Source organism: Microchirus variegatus, assembly GCF_963457635.1.
Source record: "Microchirus variegatus genome assembly, chromosome: 18".
Lineage (NCBI taxonomy): Eukaryota > Metazoa > Chordata > Actinopteri > Pleuronectiformes > Soleidae > Microchirus > Microchirus variegatus.
Genome location: NC_139819.1, coordinates 15,422,455 through 15,444,341, shown reverse-complemented (window position 1 = coordinate 15,444,341; position 21,887 = coordinate 15,422,455). Strand labels below are relative to the sequence as shown.

At 39.8% G+C, this 21,887-nt stretch overlaps 1 protein-coding gene across 1 annotated transcript in view; it reads right to left on the bottom strand.

Annotated features, from left to right (window-relative positions):
• Positions 1-21,887, bottom strand: part of prdm6 (PR domain containing 6) — a gene marked incomplete at both ends in the record, with an annotated part of 63,665 nt that overhangs the window by 24,714 nt on the left and 17,064 nt on the right. Inside the window, 2 exons of the mRNA XM_083905061.1 lie at positions 3,603-3,727; positions 13,830-13,957. Of these exons, the coding sequence (XP_083761187.1) occupies positions 3,603-3,727; positions 13,830-13,957 (253 nt within the window). The remainder of the gene's footprint in view (positions 1-3,602; positions 3,728-13,829; positions 13,958-21,887) is intronic.

Genomic DNA, 21,887 nt, shown 5'->3' with positions numbered 1-21,887 from the left:
TCACTCCTCATTCACCCTTTCATTTCCATGAGCCTAATTTCTCTTGCCGCTGTGATTCCATGCTGCAGGAGTAAAGAACGAGAGAAGAAAAAGAAGAGGAGGGAGGAGAGGAGCATCAAGAGAGTGATCACCTCTCTTTAACCATCAGAGCACATGTTGTTGTTGTTAGCAGTGGCCGAGCTGCACAGCGTCAAGACAACTGGCTGTGATTGGATGGAGCATGTATCAGTAAACAAACACAGGGTGCGTGTGTGTGTGTGTGTTCTTGTATTTGTTGCCTCTTTAAGACTGGTCTATGAAGACTCACAGCAAAAACATGTTTGAGTCAGGTTCCAGCTCTAAACTAGTTTACTTTCTGATTTCAGACTTTAAGTCAAAGAGATGAGGGTCTACTTTCAATTTGCTTTATTGGGTTTGATCCATTGAGACTTTTTATTGCCTTAAACTTGTGATTATGATGTTAAAACCATTTACACAAAGTGATATTGATTAAATAAAGAGACTTGCTTTCACTTAATACCACTGGGAAAAATGATGACTTGCTGCGGCAATTGCATTATTCTGTATCCAAATAGCGTCCACCTGACATCTATCATGTTTTTCACAGAACTCTTGTTGTTCTCATCAGTGTCTTACTACTGCTGCATCTTCATAACAGTGACCAGTAACCACAGGGACATAAATGCTGTCTGCTGCCTCTATACATAGCCTCATTAGGAATAAGGTGAAATAGATGTTCTTTTTGTATTAAAATAGTGATATCACAGTGTAATGTGACCTTTTGTGTAATGTGGCATTAACTATGTTAGTAAAGTTACATTATTACTACACAATACAAGAGAGCTTTTTCAGTTAAACTCTCTAATTTACACTGGTCAGCCCTCATTATAAATGAGCTTCGTCAGTATCAGATTAAAAAAAATGTCTCTTCCATGAAGGACTCGGTGTCACCGTCCTTCTGTCTCTACACAATGCAGAGTTGTGACATCACACTCGTCTTTTGCGGGGACGATCAGCAGATAATGATGCCATGAAAACTTCAATGCCGTTCACAGTGAATTGTCTATAATTTAAAGCAGAGGCACAGTTTGTACCAAAGACGGATAATTTAATTTCACTTCATTTGGATGTGAAGAAACGTTTCACTGCAGGGGAAAAAAAAAAAAGGAATCCTTCCATTCTTTGTTTGTTCTGTGTGTGTGTGTGTGTGTGTGTGTGCATGTGTGTGTGTGTGCCCTTGTTTTCACATGAACAGACCTGAAAGTGAGGAGATGCTGTCTTTTTATTATTTTATTTAATATGGAAGTATTATTATTGCTGTTATTATTATTATTATTATTATTATTAATAATAATAATAATAATAATAATAATAATAATCTTACTTTCAATGCAACTCCCACAATACTGTGGTCTCCATCCATCCATAAAGTGATAATGTTGCAGTGATATCCAGGTAAAAGCTCAGTAATAAGAAATTGAAAGACTGAAAAGATTGAATCATTGGGAATAATTATACAGATGAAAATAATCCTCCCTTTTACCACATACATTTCCCATTGTTATTACCAAGATATTATGTTGTTGCTACTATAGAAATAAGACATTTCCATAATATTAATTCCCCATTTCAAAGTTATTACCACATTGTGACTGTTTTGTCACAGTTATCATTAGTAGTTTCTATATTATCTTGATTTTTTTCTTTTTTGTCAGAAGAGAGGCCATGTGGAAAAGTACAGAGTAATCCAACTCTGTAATGCAAAACTGTGTGTGTGTGTGTGTGTGTGTGTGTGTACATGCATGTGTCTGTGTAATGATGAACAATGTCATGTAAAAGACTTGTTCCAGCTGTAAAACAAACCAGTTTGCGGTGAAACGTCTTAATGTGTAATCAGCACGATCTCATTTCACTACAACTCAGTGAAAGACGAGCCCCTAATTGAATTCATTTCAATTTAGATGCCACAGATTAAAACTCTTTCTTCGTCTTGTCTCTTTTCTTTTCTTTATTGTGTAAGAAAAACGTTTTTTTTCCCCTCCCTTCCCAGCAACAAGTAACTGTCTCAAAAAAAAAAAAAAAAAAAAAAGTTTCAATGGAAAATACAAAACGGATCTGACTGGAGGAAATGTAAACACAAATAAATCAGTGACAGAAAAAAGAGGAGATGGATGGAAGAGAGACAGAGGGGAAGGAGGAGGACAGGGAGACACACACACACACAGACACACACACACACACACACACACACACACACACACACACACACACACACACACACACACACACACACACACACACACACACACACACACACACACACACACACACACACACACTTTGATCAACCCTGTTTTTTAGATATATATCTTCTTTGACACAGACTGACAATCAGTACCAACGTACTTGCTTACCTGATCATACAGTAAATGTGAGTTTGGCTCCTCTTAAAACAAACACTATTTTATCACATGCTATCAAACAGGAATCAAAAAGTTAAGAATTGCAACAGTTTTCCCGAAACACGTGTTTTATGAGGCCTTAACAGGATACACAAGTGAGGAAAAGCGTCAGTGATGACGACGCTCTTCTGCTTGGATCAGGAAAACTGCTCCTCAACAAGTCTGATGTTGGGAGAAGAGAGAAGTAGGAGCGTGTCTCATGACCAGGGAAGTCTTAGAAATGAGACCATTTACTCAGTTGATTTTGCAACATCGCCTGAAACCTATCAACACAAACAAGAACCATGTGGACATCTGAGGTAAAACATGAACATCCCGCTGTGGTCATGATGTTTTTTTTCTTTCTTTTTTTTCATAAATCAGATGAAATATGCGCAGAAAACTTGGACAGTTATGGATGAAACACAGAGGTTCGTTAAGACGAGGACAATGAGATGTTTGAAAAAGAGGAAGGGAAACGTGGAGGAGGAGGAGGAGGAGGGGGTACAGCGTTGACACTCGACCACAGCATGCCCACATTTTTTATCGAATAAAAGCTTCTCCCACTTTGTTGTTACTGGCTCAGTCACTTAGACAAATAAATCCAACAGCAGCAGCAGGTTTGTCATTGTTTTTGTGGGTGGGATAAAAGCTTTCTTTCGAGTCACACTGTTTAAAAAGAGTCGGTAATACAATTAGAGAAGACATCCAAAGAAAACTGCTGTTTTCTTTTATTTTTTAAATTTTCCTGCAGACGTCTCAGACAAGAAAAGGTTGGAGTTGGTTGTTTTATCAGCATTCAATTTGACCCGATAGAGGACAAGTTGTCCAAAGTTCATGTAACAGTGAGAGGAGGATGAGACAGATGCATTTTAATGGTGTTTTTTTTCTCTTTCATCGCTGTATGTTTTAACCATGTAATACATTGTGATTTTTCATATGAGCAGAGGTCTCAAACTCATGGCCAACAGGCCCCATACAATAATATAATGAATGGACACTCATTGGCCCTCTGGTCGTTTGAGTTTGAGAAAATATGCTACTACTCTATGAGGGAAATCAATGCTCTTTTTTTACAAGATGTTAAAACACTATGTATGTTGATATACACATCAGTAGATGTGTAAGAGACAGAGAAAGAGGAAAGGATTTTTTCCTTACAGTTATCATCCTGAGCGATGCACTGCAGCGGGATGCCGAAGAACGAAGTGTAGGAATCGTTGTACCAGACCAGCAGCTCTGTCCCTCTGGGGATGTCCATGCACGCTCTGTAGAAGATACAGGACCTGCAACGAGACACATGAGCACATTTCAGTTGAAAAGCCTCATATAGATAAACATCCTTGTGCTTCAAAAACCAAGGAAAGAATGTTAAAAGTGCAACCTTATTTGATTTCCCCCCACCCCCAAACATGATAATACATAGAAGGCAAGGAAAGAAAAACAGAGGAAATTGTAATAAATAAAACACATACTCAAAATTTCCAGCAAACATTTACTTTACATCCTTGTGGGAAACCCTTTGCTGTGTTACGTTTATATAATAAACTATTTTGTATATGAATACGACAATCTATGTTCATATTAAAGCTCCCCTAGACCGGAAGTTCTAATTAACGCTGTTTTTTTGGTGTGTATCTGCACCATTACCTCTAGCAGAGTAGACTAGGACGTGTACATATTTCACAATTAAGCAAAAGGAAACAGTACAGAAATACTGATGATGATGATGATGATGGTGAATTCAGTAAAATACACCATTATCATGACAGTAAAGGCAAATGGTCTGATAAAATATGTGGCAAAATGGTGAAAATCAAAGTTATGTGGCATGCTGAGATAAAAAACGCAGGAGTGGTAGAGTAGTTGTGTTTCCATCACCTTTAGAAATACACCTAAATATAAAATAAACCTAAAAAAGGTAATGGAAACGCCTAAATGAAATATAAAAAATGGAGTAATGGAAACACTGACGTCAACGGACATAAGTAGCTCAAGGCGGAGTTGCTCAGGGCGGAGCTGCTCAGTGGTTAAGACCTGTACTCCCATGTGCAGAGACATCACGGTCACAAGTTCAACTCTACCCCTGGCTGGTTGTACTCAATTGGAAGTCGCTTTTGGATAAAAGTGTCTGCTAAATGTACTGTAATGCCATCGTCTTTCCTGCATGAAACAAGTGCGCCTGGAGCTCTGGACACAGAGGTCTCATTCTAAAAAGATGAAATACTTAAAAAGTATTTTAACAACCTAAAAGTTGACACTCAACAATTAGTTAATTTTTCAACTATTCGACCAAATGCAGCATTAATCAGGCAAATACAAACTGCTGTGACATGTAAATGACTCTGTCCAGGACTGACTTTTGGAAACACCTCCAGTGTGATAACAGCTTGATTTCACATCGGGCCAAATCTAAATGATTTATGGGAAATATCTGGTGTCTCTCACTCTCTTCAGACACAACTAATGCCAGCGAGCTGACAGTTCCCGGGTCACACCGCCGCTAAAACAACACCTCAACGCCCAAAAGCATCGTTCCAACAGCATGAGCAAGCCTCCAAACTGAAACCTCACATTCATATCCAGACGACTCCACAACACTTTCCCACATTTTTATTTTTTTTAAGCACTGGGGTGGTGCAGCGTCAGAGAGGGACCTGAGGTCACAAGGTCAACTGGACGACAACACTCATGTTTCTCTGCCAAGTCCGACATAAAACTGATTGTCTGAAAATTCCCCCTTTGACATTCGATCTAAACCATGCTGTGTTTTTGAGTGAGTAGCAATTAATGAATTACATCAAATTCAAACCCATACAAACAATAAGAAGTGGATGTAAAACAATATATGCATATTGATATATGAATATTTAAAATCCAAACACTGGTCTGATTGTTGTACGGGTTCAACTGCCTCAGTGTCAACTGTGTGTTAACTGTTAAAGGCTTAGATCAGAACATGTAGCTGTATGAGGATCTTACTATCATTGAACTGTACTCAGTGTCATACAGTTATATGTTAACTTTATAAAATATCTCCTTGTGTTTCAGCTGACAGTACTTTGTATCAATATCTAATATATACATATGGCCACATAATAATAATAATAATAATAATAATAATAATAATAATAATAATAATAATAATAATAACCCTATCCCTTTAAATGTGTCTTAGCCAGTCAGTCAACTGCTGGACACTATAATGATTGTTTCCATTTTAAACATATTTATTTCGGTTAAACTTGATAAATAATGATCAGGATGATTTTAATTGACACAAGCACAAACTCGGATCTAATTACTGAGTGTGATAAGTGAAAGCAATGAGTCCAGCCTGCTGAAGTGTGTGTGTGTGTGTGTGTGTGTGTGTGTGTGTGTGTGTGTGTGTGTGTGTGTGTGTGTGTCTGTGTGTGTGTCTGTGTGTGTGTGTTATTAATTCTTTCCACACTAGGAGAGGGGTTTGGTGGTGCGGGACCCATGTGAAAACACAGCCAGGAGGGACTGGGCTATAAATCAAACATACTCAATGACCTCCCACGATAAAAAGAGAGACCGGGGTAAGGACGGGGTGCAGCGGCTTGTGTGTATTTAAAACAAATGTATGTGTTTAATACATACATGCTGCTACATTCAGGCGAGGCTGTGCTGTAAATCAAACATATCCAACTAGCTCTATATGAAAAATAAAGACAACCCCCACCCAAGTGGCAGAGTGGTTCATTCCTCTGGAGGCTCAGCGGGGCGCAGCATGGTCAGCTCTCTGATCTTTCTTCTGTTTTCATACAAAGCAAAGCTCATTTTATAATATGCTGATAATGGTAATATGCCCACAAGGACATAAATGTGTTCGTTGTCTTCCGCTTATCTAGGTCTGGGTCGCGGGGGCAGCAGCCTTAACAAGGAAGCCCAGACAGCCCTCTCCCTAGCCATTTCTACCAGGCATCCTTCCAAGGCATTCCCAGGAATATGATTATATTTCTCAGCAAGTCCTGGGTTGGCCCCGGGGTCTCCTACCAGAAGGCCATCTACCATCCTAACCAGATGCCGAACCACCTCAGCTGGCTCCTCTCGACGTGGAGGAACAGCAGTTCTACTCTGAGCCCCTCCCGGGTGTCCAAGCTCCTCGACCTATCTCAAAAGCTGAGCCAAGTTACTCTGCGGAGGAAACTCATTTCGGCTGCCTTTATTTGCAATCTAGTTCCTTAGGTCATTACCCAAAGTTCATGCCCATAGGTGAGGGTTGACATGTAGATTAAACGGTAAACCGAGAGCTTCACCTTTCAGCTTGGCTCCCTTTCCCCACAACAGACCGTTTGAGCGTCCACATCACTGCAGACGCTGCCCCAATCCACCTGTCGATCTCCCGGTCCATCTTTCCCTCACTTGTGAAGGAGACCCTGAGATACTTAAACTCCTCCACTTGAGGCAGGACCTCTTCCTCCTACCCAGAGTGGGCAATCCACCCTTTCTCAGCTGAGAACCATGAGCTCAGACGCCTCTCCAGTAACTTGGAGTAGACCTTTCCAGAGAGGCTAAGGAGAGTGATAGGTGGAACACACCCTCTGGTTTCCTTTTTTTAAAGATGGGAACCACCACCCCAGACTGCCAGTCCACAGGCACTGCTCCAATGACCATGTAATGTTGCATAGGCATGTCAGCCAAGACAGCCCCACAATAGCCTTAAGATACCCAGGGCTGATGGGTATCTGGGGCTTCACCACCATGGAGGTGTTTGACCACCTCTGCGACTTCTACCCCAGAGATTGGCTGACCCCCCCAGGTCCCCCACTCTGGTTTTTTCCTCATCAACAACCTCAACCGCATAGCACTTGGCCCGCCGGTACTCAGGAGACCCACAGACCAGCCATGCTCTGTAGGCCTCCTTCTTCAGCCTGACGTCGGTTACTGGCCCCAGCTACCTTGTGTGTGACAGCCACACATCGACCAAAGCAGCCCGAAACATGGCTCATTTGGACTCAATGTCCCCCACTGCACACGGGTCACAGCTCTGGCGAAGGTGGTCGTTGAAGATCATCTTGACAGGTTCTTCCGCCAGGCATTCCCAACAGACCCTCACTACACGTTTGGGCCTACCAGGTCTGCGCGGCGTCTACCCCGCCATCTGATCCAGCTCACCACCAGGTGGTGATCAGTTGACAGCTCTGCTCCTTTCTTCACTCGAGTGTCCGAAACATATGGCCGTAGGTAGATGATACAACAACAAAGTCATTATTGACCTCTGATATCGGTTGTCCTGGTGCCGGTAGCTGGTATCTCTCAACAATCTACAAGCTCCAGGTCCTTCCTTGCCAGAGGGGTGATGTTCCACGTTCCAGTTTCTGTGACCGAGGATCGGATCGCCAAGGCCTTGGACTGTTTCACGATCCACATTGCACCAGACCCTTCATGTTCCTCCTGTAGGGGTATGAACCTATGTAACCGGTCCCGGCTGGGCCTGGCTTTCGTCGCTTTTCTCTCTCTCTTATCTTCTCGATCCTTCGTAATTGTCTCTCCATGTCACCGTCGCTGCTGCTGTCAAGCTGCTGTTTTCCGCAACTCTAAGCAATGAAGGCCCGCCCTAATCTGCCTGTGATTGGCTGACTTGGCCAAACCTGATTAAAACTAATGCGTGGACAACATGGAGCATGGAAGACTTTAGCCGTCAGTGGCATTCTGGGTAAAAGTACATTTGGTTCACCTGTTGAGTCCGAGTGTGTAAAACATGAGGGAGAGGTGTGTGGACACCAGGTTTCCCTGGTGGAGCTTCCTCCCTTGTACTGAAATTATCTGGAAGCAGCAAAGAGGGAATCATTCAAATGCATCACCCTCAGTAAACCAGATGGTGTCCATGCCTTTGTCCTGGTCCATCCTTTGGATCCTCCCACTGATGAAGACAGAAAGGAGGTTAAGACCATCCAGAACACATTCAGTTCTCGGGTCAATAACTTTCTTTCTCATTGTCTTCAATATCAAGGACAAGCGACAGGTCTCTGAGGTGTTGGACACTGTGGAAAAGATGAGTGCTGAAGGATCAAAGAAAAGCACTACTTGAGAAGCTTAGAGAAGAAGATGAAATACTATGAACAGCAAAAGAAAGATCGAATGAGTAGAGAAGAAGAGGAAAGAGAACTGAAAAAAAAACCCTGAAAAATCCAATGAATTCAGATGCAGATAAACTGTGGATGTCAATGCTGAGATGGAAAGATTTGCAAAGCTCATGGAGGGCATTAAACTGAACCAACAACAGCAAAATGACTTAATGATCCAACAGCGGAGGAAAAACTAAAGTTACCAGAAATACTTTGACAAACTGAAGAAACAACCAGAGCAAGAACTGAAAGACGTGAAAGAGCTCCATGGTCCTTGTGCAAGAAAATGCACGAGGACAAAATAAACATCTGGATACAGACATGTGAAGAAAGCCACAGTTGACAAGATTTGTACTATTTCAGAACATCTGTTGTCATTTTCTAACTGCAGCTCAAATTCAGCTGCTAAAGATTTACTTTTAAAAACATTGAAAGGGATAGATCAGATTTTTTTTTTGTATTTGGCACTGACACATAGTTAGCATCCAGTGTAGAAAACATGCTTAAGTTAAAGTGAATAATTTGAAATGAAATTGCTAATCAATGTTCATGAGCTGTAAAGTGTATCCATACAACAACATCTGGAACAAATGTTGCCAAATACATTTTAAATAGTCAAATGAAATGTTTACAACTTTTTGTTTTAAAGTAAGATACCTTAAATGATCATTTATATCTTTCTCCACTTGTTTCCTGTAAACTGCAGATGAAAAGTGTTCTTCCTTGTTCAGTTGATGTATGATAAATAATGATGGTAAATGATGACCACTGTGACAATTATGGCAATCTATAGCACAGTTGTCATAACTTCTTCATAATCACTTCCAATAAAACACTATTTTCCACTTGTCTACATTACAAATCTGGATATAGACTTTTTAAAAATAGATATTTATGTATTTAAAAACACATTATTTACTCACCCCCAATTGGGGGACAATGAGTGGAGGAAAACAGAAACTTGAGAGAATATTGATGCTGGACATCAAATTACAAAAACAGCAGAATCTGCGCTACAAGGCTGTAGGTAGCTCAAATGACAACTAAATGAATTACTCCATATCAAACTTCATACGGAACCACTGAAATTGCTTTTTTTTTTTCAGATGAGCTTGAATTATTTTGATTTTTTGTGTGCCACCTTCATTTACTCTTCACCAGTACCACATGTAGTGATATTTACACATCCCACAAAGTATGCCAAAGTATTCAAATGGTTGCAGAGATATACTCATTTCATTTCAAGTGTGCAATATTATAGTATAGTATACAATATTCGAGCAGAAACCTAAAAAACAGGCTTAGGGTTTGCCACTCTCCACCCCACCACCCTATTGTCCCACTGTCAACTTTGTCTTAAGCCATTTTTGATGAGCATCCCCTCAGTGAGTCATCAAGTAATGACGCTGGCGAGTCAAACTGGAGGGAAATCTATTAAGCGTACCTTATTTGTTTTTATTTAAATACCCATATGTGTCGCCATGTATCGATAATCATATCTCATGAGTTTTAAAACACAGTACTGGAATTGATATTTAATTTACAGTGTACATGAAATGAAGGGTACGATAAAATTAAGGACATGTATATGTCAGACCTGCAGCAGTTTCAGATTTGTTGTGGGCAACAAAGTTAAGATGCAATCACCTCATGTTCCACATCTCTTTACTTAAAAGTTCACAAAATGCCAGAAACCCACAGAAAAGTGACAGTTACCACCTGATTCTTAATGTGACTGGGTTGGTTATCAGTGTTTTCTTCTTTCTTTTTTGGACCCGTGGTGATCTCTGATGAATTTAATTTGCATGTGTTACATAGAACCAATATATCACCATTTCCAAAAGAACATTGTGTAATCATGTTTTTGTTTTTCTACTGTTTCAGAGCTCAGGATCATGATGCTTGGGAAGTGTCAAAATTAACAGACAATGCTTAGTCAATTCATCACACGCAATGTTGACTTCCACGCTCATTGGGACGCCACAATGTGCTAAATTCCTGGAATTGTTGTCTCGTGGAGCTCCGCTTTGTCCATAAAACACGTGAGAATGCTGGTGAGGGCAACGGTATCCGAAAAACCGGAAGTCTGCGAAAAGATCTATTCTTGGCTTCACAGTGCAGCACAGAGTTCTACACAAACTTCCAGCCTCAGAGGATTTATCTGTCCAGTGGATACATGTTATATATGACGGCAATGTGCCTGCTAGAGCCTGCAAATGATCACTTTTCCAAATGCTAACTAAGTTTCATTTTACTTTTTTATTTTTTTTTAAGGTGGACCTAAAGAGTTACTACTAAACAGAGTTTTCTGAACAGGGCTGTTTTGGCAGGGTGATTGAACTGCTGTGGTGCTTCATCTTTATGGTATTTTGACCAAAGCATGTTACAGACATGTTCATTAGGACACTAGGGTTTAACTTGGAGAAATAGAGTATAGTATAATATGTCCCCTTTAAAATGTCAAATATATTACTTATAGAGAGTGGAAGAAACTACAGATAACTGTGGTCAAACACCTTGTCCTCAGTCTGCCGACAGATAAAGTGAAACATGAGATGGAAATTCATCTTAAGTTTGTTTGGTAAAGATGCTTTTAAATATTCATTTATCATAATAGCACAAGATACTGAAGAATTCAGAAATCAGTGGATCAAATCATAGACTGTGGACAAAGGCAGCACAGGATTGAACTCAACAAAAAGAGGATTGCTCACCATGATCTTCACACTCTAATGGAAAAGATGCAAAACATAGTGAGTGCCAATGGGTGTGGAGGAAGATAGCTTGTCTTCAATGTCCATAACAAGCAACAGGTTTCTGACGTCGACAATGTGAAACAAATCAGCAGTTTGGGATCCGCTTTACAGAATAGATAATTGTGAAGCCTTTGACACATAAAACTGTCAAACAAAAATACAAAGTAAAGGGAACATGATGTAAAAAAAAAAAAAACAGAGCCTCTCAGGATGGTTCTCATGGGGAAAACTGGCAATGGAAAGAGCGCCACTGGAAACACCTTTCTGGCCAATGAGTCTTTTGATTCTAAAGTTGTTTTTAATCAGTGACCAGGCTTTGCAAGAAAGAAGAGGAGTGATCAATGGACGACCCGTTGTGGTCGACACTCCTGGCTTTTTTGACACATCTCTGTCCAGTCATGAAGTTAAACAGCAGCTTGTGTAATGCATCGCCAAGTTGTCTCCTGGACCTCATGCTTTCTTACTGGTGCTGCAGAATGGCCACTTTACAAAGGAGGAAAGAGAAGCTGTGCAGCTGGTGAAAGAGTTTTTTGGTGGAAAGTCAGAGGACTTCATAATAGTTTAATTCACTGGAGGAGACGCTCTTCATGCTCAAATGGTAGAGAAAGTCATTATCAAGACATGATATGGAATTGGCAAAGGAAATTAGATCTGTATCCCAAAAAAACAACAACTGGCAGGCAGTTGATACACAGCAGAGAAGAAATACAAAAAAGAGTGAGTGGCATGGGAGAAATAATGGAGAGAAAGGTGGGAGATACAAGAGACAAGAAGAGGTAGAAGAGATGTATTTATTATGTGATTGACTGTAGCTCATAATGAAATCTTCCCAAGTTATTGTTAACCCAATGTCTGAACCCTCCAGCTGTATCATCTGAGCAAATTTAGCCTTTGGAGAAATAGTGTATTTTTGGGCTTCCAGTGTAGACAACAGATATGCATGCAAATACTCTCATTTTCTGTTTGACTGACAATGTGGGAGAATAGTTCTACAACCAGAATTATGTCAGTGTTTGGCTAATCATGAATAATAGCTATCTGGATACGAAAGCTGGTATATTAAAAGGCATATTTAGTCAATTTTTGCTCTTCTCATGGACCATTTATTATTGCTTAAACTAATACAGAAATCAGAAAGCTCCCAGACTCAAAATATTTTCCTTTGAAATGTCACAAGTAGTAGGTCATGTATCTCCTTGAGCTGAATTAATTTTGATTTCTAACGGCAGCAAATAAAACACTGCTGTTTCATCTGCATTTAGATGTTTTAGAAGTTCATAAGATTGCATTGATCTCTTGATCTCTGCTGCTTGACCAGAATCTAGCTTCTTCAGTCTTCGAGTGATGTTTGCTTTGTTTAGCCTTAGTTACCTTTTGTTAGTAATACATATTGTTAAAGGTGCCATGTGTAAGAATGTGGCCAAAAACGGTTACTACATTCAAATTCAAAATACCGAGGTCTTTTAGGTTTCGTTTTCTGACGTAACTGGCGACCCGTGGTTGCTCGGCAGCTGAGACGCTACAGACTGCAATGATTGGTAGACGGTGGTAGGTGGCGCCACATGTCAAAACATAAACATGATTTACAGTCTGCAAATTTTTTTTTTAATATATTTTGGCTGTACTGTTGTTGTTGGTGAGTTCAGTTTGTTATATGAACATTATTCCTGAGTCTCTGTGACATATTAGGAGGACTTTATGGCCAGTTGCTTTACATTTATTGCATAATGCACCTTTAAACTTGTCATATGGTCTCCTGCTTCCTCTTTTGGGCCGGACGAACACAGGTGTTGCAACCCCAAACCCTAGACTTCAACCAGATTGTAACAATCATGTTGGAATACTCTGATTCATTAATTGTCCTCCTGTGAATACTTTCTTTTGTTTACTTCCAAACCGATCTGATGTGGTGATACTGCTCAGGTTTCTTGAACCTTTTGTTTGACAAAAGTGTTTTTACATCTGGATGTTGTGGAGCTGCTAGTTATTGGCCTGTCAAGTTAATTTGCCCAACCCTGAATACTTAAGATTATTCAAATGGGAAATGTTATATATGCCATTGTGACATACTCTGTTTCTTTGTCTGCTTGCTTATGTTGGCTTTTTACTCTTAATAGATTGATTTGGTTTGTTTAGGCTAATTATGGAGCTGGTACTTTGTTGATTTGCTCTGATAAAAATGGGTTCAAATTCATTTTGGTTGATGAGTGGATAAATGAAAAATAAATGAAAATAAAAATCTAAAAACTCTGGAATGTTAACATAAGCTATTGTGTTTGAAATGCATAATTGCCAATGCTTGTACCCACATAATAATTCAATTGTACCTCAGGTTTTCACATAATCAAACTTTGTGATCAGTGTCACTGCATCCTTGAGGTCTAACAATCATTATGACACCGTTTACCTCCTCATTTAGAGCATTCCATTTATTGACACACATCTCTTAAAATTAAATAAAAGCTTTTAGTGTCATTGACCGTGGTCCAACACAGGACACTTTTAGGCAAGTAAGAGTATTAGACGTTAGATGTTCTTACCTGTACTGTACAACCATCATGTTCTGCTCCCCACAGTGTCTGGCACAGCGGATGTATCTCATCCAGCTGGATTTACTGGGATCATTACCATCGATAAAGTGCTGTAATGTCCCCTCTGCGTCATAGATCTAGAACACACAGATACACACAGCGTCAGAGTTTTGATTAGTAGTACCTTCATGTCCTATGTGTATATATATATGTATATATATATATATACTACTATATATATTTATAAAACACTTTTTTTTATTTTTCAGCTTCTTAAATGTGAATATTTTCTGGTTTCTTTGCTCCATATAACAAAACATTTGACATTTTACGGACCAAACAATCAAAAAATCAAAATATAAATCAATAATCAGATGAACTGATTATTTACTTCACTGATCTGTCTGCCAACAGGTTCAGAAACCCACAAATACTTATTTTTCTGTGGAAGGAACACACAAATAAAGACACGCATGATACATAATCCACACAGGTTTTATTTTACATGCATTACTTGGTTGCCCGCAGCTTTACATGAACATACATCTGAGTAGTTTCAGTGAATTCGTTAACGTTGTGCTTTCAAAGTCGACATTCAGTGAACAGTTGAAGAGAGTTGAGCTCTGAGCCTCTGCCTGTGTGTGTTCATCATTAATCCATTCGTCCATCCATCCATGCAGCAGCACTTTGACTGTATTGAGGAACAATTGAGTGTGTTTATAAGGTGATGACCCAAGCCAATAATTGCTCTTCTCTGTTGTCCATACAGCCAGCAATTAATCAATGGAGTAAATGATGCCTCATCTATTATGATTCTCTGCATGTAAGCATTTTAATGTCTGTCTGTCTATTTCATTTGAGGCAATGCTATTACTTTTTTTCCTTACACTGATCTTACACTTTCAGACAGCTTCAGTTACTGTTTCCTTCTTCTTTTGATTGTGTATTTGTAGTGTTTTTATCAAAACCTATTTACATGCATAACTGACAGACTATGCATGTAAATGCATTCAAGAATTTTTTTTTTTTTTTTTTTTTTAAAGGACAAACAAAGAATAACATGAACAAGGTCATACATTTACGAGAATAATGTTGGAATATTCTAACCTGTTGTTTTAGAAGAGGAGAGTTGTTAGAATGAGAGTCATGGAGCATTTTGTGGAATTGTACTTTAGAATAGGTTTCACAAACAAGGAGATTCTTTTGGTACATCAGCATCACGTTGTCGTTGGTATCAGGACTTTAAAAAGAATATGCAAGAAAATGCATCTTTTCCACAGAAAGAAGACTTGGAGGAAATCGCTGGGGTTATCGGTGGACGCATCAGCGGGCCTTTCACAGGGGTTTTGTGGTTTCTAAAGAAACAATCCGACTGATAATTAATTTTACCCCTTGCTCACTGGGTCTTTATTCAAATAGTATGAACAGACGTATACACACAACTATAGCTGTCAACTCTCGGACTCTTCACCTTTCACCTCCGGTCCGTCACTCTAAGACGGGGGTTCGCAAAGTTTTGATACCTGAGCCAATTTAGGAACCCAACTTTGAACTGAGGGCCGCCACAGGAAAAAAAAACAGAAAGAAATCCCATTTGTAATAACTTTAATGACCAGATTGCAGTTCTACAGTTTAGCGTTAAGTAATATAAGTGTTAATATAATGTCATTTAAGCATTAATATAATAACGCTTTATAATTTACAGGGTAATTACCCAGTATTTTGGCCATTGTTCTTACCTTCTAATTACAGGTTAATACCAAGTAACACATTTCTGTTACCATATATTTACTGGGTAAATAGCTAGTAATTGGGGGCTGTAGCTACCTGCTTATTACAAGCTTATAACACAATAATACACTAAAATTCACCATATAGAAACCAGGTAAATACAGAGTATTTTTGTTTACACTTATTGGTCTGTATCCAGTAATGCCCAATAAACATTTAACAAGCTTAGAAGCTCCTGGATTAAAACTATCAACTGTAATTCATTGCGGGCCGCCATAAATGTTTCTGCGGGCCGCCATTGGCCCCCGGGCCACACTGTGAGAACCAATGCTCTAAGACGTCTGTGCACAACATGAGCAATGACAACAATTCCCATTGCACTGTACGACTTAATTCTTGTAAATTTACAGCTTTATTCTCGAAGTCTGTGAATTCTCAATGTTCTCAATGTGACCCTAATACGCCGTCTTATATTATCAACGTTAGATATTTACAATTATGTTGTCAGCTGTCGACTTCCGGACGGACAGCGAGTCCAAGCCTGTAGCTACTTCCGGTGCATTGAGCTGTCGCTCCAAAACTCAGTAACCAATCAGCAGACAGCTCTCTAAGGCAAGCCCATGGTCACAATCGCAAACAAAAAAAACCATGGTGCCAAAAACAAATCAGGGGAGCACAAAGAAAAGAACAAAAAGTGTATTTTCAAACAAATAAAATACAATATTTTTGAATGATTAACTCGATATTTTATTTGCAATTTGTGTATTTTGATTTTGTGATTTAATTGATTAATTCTTCTAAAAAAAAGTGTTGTTTTGTTTATCTAATATATTCCATCCCTCAAAAAAGAATTTTGCAGTCAGTGCCAGTGCCGATTTCATCTTGTAACCTGTTGTGTTCTTGACTGCTGTTCAATCTAATCATGCCAGCATCGAAGTGTAGAAATAACAACAAACACACATGTAGAATCAAACCATATTTCACGCCACACATGACATTTCTCACGCATAAATTAGTTATCTATGAATCGATGATGCAAAGGCAGATTGCTCTGCATAGTTCATTCATACAATTATATCACTTAAGTTATTATAACAGCAGCTTATTAAAGGTGCATAATGTAATAAATCTAACTGGCAACTGGCCATAAAATCCTCCTAATATGTCACAGAGACTCAGGAATAATATTCATATAACAAACTGAACTCACCAACAACAACAGTACAGACAAAATATTCCCATTAAAAAAAATCTTTTGCAGACTGCAAATCATGTTTATGCTTAGAAATCATGTTTTGGCATGTGGCGCCACCTACCACCGTCTACCAATCATTGCAGTCAGTAGAGTCTCAGCTGCCGAGCAACCACGGGTTGCCAGTTATGTCTGAGCTACAATGGCGGAGAAAACGAAACTTGAAAGACCTCGGTATTTTAAATTTGAGTGTAGTAACCGTTTTTGGCCACATTCTTACATATGGCGCCTGTAAAGTGTAAGTTGGAAGCGTAAAGAGGATGAACTTAATGTTTGCCTGTTTGTTTTATTTTACAAAGCATCAAAATATGCCACAGACACTTACAACACCTTTCATAAGCTAAAATGCAAGCGCGCACACACACAGAGACAATGACCAATGCTGTTTAAGGGGACAGTTTTGGGCCAAATGCCTCTGATCCATGTGTAGTCTTTTTTTATTCTGAAAGGCAAACATAGGTTTAGTGGAATTTGTTCTTTGGTTTTATTCGTAACATATTATGAAGCCCGCAGCGCATGCCTGTGAACGTTAACAAGACTCAACGGTTTGAGATAAACAGAACTTTCCTACGTTTATTCAGACATGAGAACATTTACTCACTGTCTTATTCCTGACTGACCGCTGTCAGCGAGCGATCTGCACAGCCTCAACCAACAACTGTGTGTGTGTGTATGTGTGTGTGTGTGTGTGTGTGTGTGTGTGTGTGTGTGTGTGTGAGTGTGTGAGAGAGAGAGAGAGTGAGACAGAGAAAGTGTGTCTGAAATTTAGTGACAGTATTTTGACCTTCTGATCTTATTAAAGAGAGTAAATCTTCCTCTTGCCTGAACCAAGTACACTCTCAAGTGATACTGCGTGTGCGCGCCTGTGTTTGTGTGTGTGTGTGTGTGTGTGTGTGACTGGAATGTGCTTCAGTTATCAGTTAAAAACACTTAAAAGCAGCTCTGAAGCAACACTGGCATGTAAATGGCTGCTTCGCCGTCAGAGGACGACGTGTGTGTGATGAACGTGTGTGTGTGTGTGTGTGTGTGTGTGTGTGTGTGTGTGTGTGTGTGTGTGTGTGTGTGTGTGTGTGTGTGTGTGTGTGTGTGTGTGTGAACAGACTGTTATCATGTCTGAAGGTGTGCCCACACTATCTTTCTCTCGTTTTGTGTGAGTATGTGAAGCTTCTCGGTCACCGGAACCATATTTGTTGCACAAATCATTTCGTGTCAACCTCGTTTTTGTTGTTTTGTTTGTTGTTTTGTTACACCCCAGCACCACGGCAGCAAGAATGCAGTTCATGGGAATGTCATTTTTGTGAGGCAGGATTGACTGTGTTTTTTTTTTTACTCGAATCTTGAAATGAAAACATATTTTAAATGGATTTGAATTTGTGTAAGTGAGAAAAAATTTTCTGATCAATGATCTGTTGTTAAATGTTGTCAGTGAACAAACATGACTTATGATTACGAAAGAGACATATATATACATACATATGATGTATGTATATATATATATACATCATAGAGTTATTTGAGATGAGACAGTAACTACAAAGATGTGAATAAATGCATATTCTTGGGGCAAAATGAATCCTGGGCCTGTCCACATACAAACAGGCGTAGGTGAATCTGTATAGGTTTTCTATAAAGAATCATAAAATAATGTGTCTGTGTAATGTCTCACAACACGGAGCTATTTTTAAACATTATTAAAACAATGTTTTAAGTTCCTTCTTAAAGTTCCTTCTTCTGGGGGTGAGATTTCAGTGTGAAACAGCACGGCTGACGAGAGCTTCAGTGAGGAGAGATTTTGATCGGCTCGTTTGCAGCAACTAGGAGGTTTTTGACCATAAAAACTAGTTGATGTATGTAAGTAGACCTCCATAACTCACATGGGAGCTTTAAGAAGCATGGTCTCTACACATGAGTGTTAAAACATTACCACTACAGAAACATTCGTGTGACCTAAGATGTCATGAATGTGTGTGACTGAGAAGCTGAACTTTGAAGAAAGTTGTTTGTGTCGAAACAATGTCAAATTTCACCTTTGACCTCACAGTGATGTCACCGAGTGCACTCCAGAGCTCAAAGTTATGTTTTTGAAGTATTTCTCAGCTGGTATATGACAAAATATTCAAATGCTGACATTTAAGACCAGAGAAAGCAGCTGCATCAGTGAGTCACAGCAGATGGTCAAGAAATCTAATTTCAAACAGAGTGACTGTGCAAAATCCAAGGCTGTAAACACAATAATAGGAGTTAAAGTGGTTCTTCTAACAATAATGTTTCTTTTTAGCACACTGATTTCAAATATTAGATGCTGTAGCTTTGCACCAGCACATTGTGGGCATGGCTCATCTCAGCTTTGACATTAACCTCTCTTAATTATCTTAAGAGATGAGTTTTAGTGTCACTATCACACTGATCAGGTCTCTTACTGCCTCTCAGAACGATGAGGTCTCAGAACAGGGAGACTCTCACTGTCAGTCAGCATCTCCTTCTTCTTCTTTTTTTCTCTACCAAACACGCTTTCTGTTCTTCTTCAGTCCAACTCCTGTAAAACTGTTCCTGAGAGATGATCAATGCTCACACGTTTGTGTTCTACAGCTAATCAATGAAACTCCACTAATTCTACTGTTATCTGCTCTCTTCATCAGCCTCCTTCCTCCTCTCGCTCCCTCCTTCTCTTCATCTCCTTCCTCCTTTCCTAATCTTATCGTGTTATATTAGGGCTGTCAATCGATTGACAAATTAACTAATTAATCACACAATTTTCAGTAATTAATTGCTATTAATCACAAAAAAGATGTTTATTTATATAAAATCATGGAATGAATGTTGAATCAACACAAAAAGTATATTTAAATTCAAAGACTGTTTTAATGGCTTTCTTTAAACTTTAAACACAGTTTCTCCGCTGTGAGGTACACATTTGGCACAGAAAAAGGCATCTTGATGTTTCAAACATGTTAGTAAATCTTTCCACAGAGAAATACAACACACACAGAAAAGACTGGTGGACACTGAAAGACACAAACACACACAAGACAGGGAGGGCAACAGAAAAAACACAAACTCACATGGAGGGAATAGGAGAGAGAGAAACAGCTTGTGCACACACACACACACACACACACAACTTTAACTGCGTTCATTTCTTGTAACACGTTAAATAATTTAAATGAATATACACTAAGGCCCACTTTACATTACGCTTTTTCGTGACAGCTGCAAAATTTCTCGGAAATCTGGCAGGACACCCGCGGCACTTACAACTTTCCTCTTTACTTGCTCGACTGTACGATCGTAGCCGGCCTCCCGCCTCCGCTGTTGCATTTTTGCTATGCTAATCGCCTAAACCCTGACCTCCCGCTGTCGCGAGCCCGACGCGTTCTCTTTATACGCACTTTGAAGTTGTCGGGGGGACTCCCGCTGAGTTGTCGGGCGACCACTCCGCAGTTGTCGGGAGAAAATTTGAAGACAGCGGGACTACGACAGCTGAAATTGTCTTTACACGGGGTTCCCGTGTACGGGGTTATATATATATACAATATGCAACACTCAGTCTTACCAGATGTCAGAAAACAAATATCACCAACATGTTAACATATGGTAAAATACTGGTGTGACTCCTCTGTGTGTTGTTATCCAGCATCTGTTTTGGTAAAATGGCTGTGTGTCGGTCGCACTTCCTCGAGCACATTCACATTGGTTAAATAACAATTCTGTCTTCTTCTCATGTTTTTCCATAGTTATTAGGTGCTGGACGTGAGCCACTCTTCAAATGTCTATTTTCATGCTCTGTTGTTCAGTTGGCATGGCTGACATGTGATCACGATTTCCTTTATTTGGGTCTTATAGCATATTAACAAAAATAAGGTTGTGCTGTCCCGAATCTCTTTCCGTTTTCTTAAGCACAGCCTGCCTTTGAGGAGTCCATTTTTTTCCGCAGCATGCCTCATAAACTGTGCTGCCATCGTTGCCATCAGCACCGTCACCACCACCGTCGGGCCCAAGAGCAACAGTCTGGGCCTCTGCATACAGTACATAAGTCTGAGACGCTTCATCAGCTGTAACGGTGTTTTCAGCAAGCGGTGAGCTGACGCCATAAATCAGACGGGTAATAATCGTTCAGAGAGATGGATAATATTTGTACAACCGACCCTGATTCACCTCAATGTCAACAGCAGAAAGTCAACGTCTAGAAGCAGAGCTGTTGCTTTCTCACACAGCAAGGAGACTGAAGTATCAACACCACACGGACCGAGGTACCAACAGGTCCAAGGTATCGCCACCAACAGGGCTGAGATACAATCACCCAGACTGAGGTATTACACCGTAAAGATCCAAGGTAACACAACCCAGAGAAAGATACTGCCATCAACAAGGCTGAGATACCACCACTGTGCGAAATACGGGGATTAACATTCGAGACCCCCTGAAAGCCTCAAAGGCTAAATTTGTGGAGGGTGTAAAAATTTTGCATTTTAATGTTTTAATTTTTTGCTTTCCAAACCGCGTTGTGGAAAAGGTCCACACAACCCCAGATCTGACAGGGAAGATAGCCAATACTGCAGGGTGGCACCTGGGGTGGTGAAACAGTATTGCAACACATGGGAGATGGAGACCCCCCTGATTATTAGGGTTCGAGCACGACTGTGCAAGAAACCTATTGTAACTGAAAGAGTTATTATTATTATAATTTTCTCACTTAGGAATGCGCGTTTTTGAAGGCCTGAACGTATCCCAAAACTCATAGATTTTTGCGACAGTATCAGACCTGGCTTAAATCGCCTAATGAAAGTGGTTCGGGGAATGTGCGTCAAAAAATGGAAGTGGGCGGGGCTAAAGACTGACGCAAAAAAGTGCTACTAGGTCATCTCCTGTCGGGTATAACGTACATGAACGAAACTAGGTACACACGTTCATTAGGTTGTGCCATGAGTAAAAGTCAATGACAAGTTTCCTGTGAATCCTACAGGAAAGGCCGCCATTTTGGATTGAACCTGAAAACGGGGGCGTTTTTGGCAAATTTATACCAGCGCTACAAAATCTATCTAGTTCATTTTATAATCAGTATTTTGCATACTGGATACCACCAT